This window comes from Aureococcus anophagefferens (genome assembly GCF_000186865.1).
Source record: "Aureococcus anophagefferens unplaced genomic scaffold AURANscaffold_752, whole genome shotgun sequence".
In the NCBI taxonomy this organism is placed as follows: domain Eukaryota; class Pelagophyceae; order Pelagomonadales; family Pelagomonadaceae; genus Aureococcus; species Aureococcus anophagefferens.
In genome coordinates this window covers 1-3,039 of record NW_008706062.1, presented here as the reverse complement: position 1 = coordinate 3,039, position 3,039 = coordinate 1, and the positions used below count along the sequence as shown (strand labels likewise).

Below are 3,039 nucleotides of genomic sequence, written 5' to 3'. Positions count from 1 at the left end.
GTGTTCCACGACACGGCGTCCCGTTGCAAGCCCCGCGCGTCGAAGCCCTCGGCGAAGAGCCGTCGGAGCTGTTCGTGGTCGCCCGCGCGGTCGAGGGCCGCGAGCGCGGCGTTGACGACGGGCGTCGTCGCCGCGCGCGCGTCGTCGGCCCGGCGCAGCACGGCCAGCGCGCCGCGCGCGTCCTCGAGGCCCGCGAGCGCGGCGGAGAAGGCGTAGGCCGCGTCCGCGCCCGCGAAGGGCATCGCGTCCAGCAGCTCGACCGCCTTCGCGTCGTCGACGCCGGCGCACGCGGCGATGGCCGTGTTCCACGTCGTCGCGTCGGCCCGCACGCCGCGCGCGGGCATGGTCTCGCCGACGAGCTCGACGGCGGCCGCGGCGTCGCCGGCGACGGCGAGCGCCTGGAGGTACGCGTTCGCCGTCACCGTCGTCGCGCTCCCGTCGCGGACCGCGCCGTCGAAGAGGCGCTTCGCCGAGTCGACGGCGCCGCAGGCGCCGTAGCAGCTCAGGGCCGTGTTGATCGTCACGTGGTCGGGCCGCAGGCCCGCCTGCTGCATGCGCCGCAGCGTCTCGCGGACGTAGAGCACCGTCTCCTCCCGGTCTCCGTCGTCGTCGTCGCCGCCGGCCTTGCGCCGCTGCTTCGCGGCGACGTGGGCCGCGGCGAGGAGGGAGTTGAAGGTCACCTTCGTGGGCTCGGCGCCCGCGCGGCCGAAGCCGATCTCGTGGACCCGGCGCGCCGCGCGGACCTCGCCCGCGGCCGCGCAGGCCGCGATGGCCGCGTTCAGCGACACCTCCGTGGGCGCCGCGTGGGGCGCCTCGAACATGTCCTCGAGGGCGTCGAGGGCGCCGCGCCAGTCGCCGGCCCGCGCGTGGAGCGCGATGTACTCGTTGTGGACGACGGCGTTCGCCGCGCCGCTCCCGATGGCCTCGGCGAGCAGCTCGGCCCCGAGCGCCGCGTAGCCGCCGCCGCGCTTGCAGGCGCCGATGGCGCAGGCGTAGGTGCGCGCGTTCGCCTCGGCGCCCGCGAGGCCGACGAGGTCGCGGCAGAGCCGCGCGTCGGCCTCGCCCGCGACGGAGAGCGCCGCGAGCGCCGCGTTCACCGCGGACGTCGGCGCGCCGCCCGCGTGGGAGTCGAGGACGTCCAGCACCTCGCGCCGCGCCTTGGCGAAGGCCAGCGCGCCGGCGACGATGCCGAGCTCGCGCGCGTCCCCGGGCCGGCCCGCGGCCTCGTAGCTCCGCAGCACGGCCGCGCGGTCCCTCGCGCCGGCGCCCTCGCCCTTGGCGGCGGCGTGGAGGAAGCGGATGGCGTCGGCGCGCGCGCCGCCGGGCCGCGAGTTCGCGACGAGGTACGCGGGGCGCCCGCGCACGGGCACCTGCGCCGTCCGGATCGCCGCGGCCGCCGCCGCCGCGTCCGCGAAGGTCACGGCGCCGAAGCCCTTGCCCTCGGGGATCCAGACCGACTCGACCTTGCCGAACTTCGCGGCGGCCTTGGCCAGGTCCTTCTCGTCGGCGTGGAAGTGCAAGTTTTTCACGAAGCAGCTCCGCGGATCCGCTTCTCTTTGTCTTTGCTGCTTCGCGGCGCGCGCGAGCAACGATGGTTGCGTCTGGCGCGGCTGCTGCAGTGCTGCGGCCGTCGCCAGCAGCGCCGGCAGCAGCGCGGCGCGCATCGCGACGCGCGCGGGTCGCGAACGCTCCTCCTGTCGCACGCCGGCGTCCGATCTTGCGTCTGGTCTTCGAATTCTTGAGTTTTGCTTACAGGCAAAAAAAAAAAAGCACCTTTGTGAGTTTGCACTTTAAAATCGGCTGCCTTCCACGACAATCGCCGTCGTTCTGTCCTAGATCTTGCACGATGGCCGGCGCCGGGCAGCGTCCAACGATAGGTGTCTTTGTTTTTCCAGCGAATTGCCCTCGAACACGAAGCATTTTTAGCCTCGGAGCGGTTCATGCCTGACCACCCATCCTGTAGGCGCCGGGCAGCCCTTCTACATGCCGCTCACCTGGCCCGTGGGCCACCTGAGCTCGGCGATCATGAAGCCGGAGGCGGACGACGCCGTGCCGAAGCCCGAGGCGACGCCTGAGCTCGACGGCGTCGGCCACGCCACGTCCATGTTCGGCGCGGCGCGCAGCTTCCTCATGGCCTGGTACGTCGTCGTCGCCGTCTACGGCTCCTGGGACGACTACCCGGGCGCGCTCGGCGGCGCGGCCTCCCACGGCTACGCCTGGTCCTGGGTAGGCCCGATCCTTGCGCGCGACGTGTTCGCGTGCTGGCTCATCGCGGGCGGCTGGGACTATTTCCTCTATTTCTCGCCGTTGGCGGCGAAGCTCGAAAAGTACAAGCTCAACCCGGTCTACCCGGGCCTGCGCCAGATGGGCCGCGACTTCCTCGTCGCGACGCAGTCCATGTTCTGCGCGGCGGCCGTCGAGTGCTGGCTCTGCCGCCTCTGGGCGTCGGGCACGCTCGCGTCCGCGCCGTCGCTGGAGCTCTCGGCGAAGAACGTCTTCCTCATCCTCACGCTGACGCACTGGCGCATCCCGCACTTTTGGCTCATCCATCGCGGCATGCACCCCTGGAAGGCCAAGGGCGTCCCGGACGTCGGCAAGTTCTTGTACAAGCACGTCCACTCGCTGCACCACAAATCCTCGAACCCGACGGCCTTCTCCGGTACGAACATGCACCCCGTCGAGGCGACGCTCTACTTCTCCGCCGCGCTCCTCGTCGTGCCGCTCGGCGTCCACCCGTCGATCCCGCTCGCGTGCGTCGTCGATTGCGCGGTGGGCGCGTGGCTCGGCCACGACGGCTTCCAGTGGCCCGGGAGCGGCGACTACTTCCACCAGCTCCACCACGCCCACTTCGACTGCAACTACGGCGCGATGCACGTGCCCATCGACAAGTGGCTCGGCACCTACGCGGGCTGCAAGGAGGACCTCAAGGCGATCTGGGGCAAGCGCGCCGCGGACCGCGCCAAGGTCGGCAAGGACGGCACGAAGAAGGCCTAGGGTTGTTAAGCGCTCGCCGCCTGCTGCTCGGTGTGGCGGAGGATG

At 71.9% G+C, this 3,039-nt stretch overlaps 1 protein-coding gene across 1 annotated transcript; it reads left to right on the top strand.

Moving 5' to 3' along the window:
- Positions 1-1,983: 1,983 nt before the first annotated feature.
- On the top strand, positions 1,984-2,994 carry AURANDRAFT_68993 (hypothetical protein; the record flags this gene model as incomplete). The annotated part of the gene is made up of 1 exon (XM_009044737.1): positions 1,984-2,994. One exon carries the CDS (start codon positions 1,984-1,986, stop codon positions 2,992-2,994), a length of 1,011 nt encoding a protein of 336 aa, XP_009042985.1.
- Between the last annotated feature and the right edge of the window lie 45 nt (positions 2,995-3,039).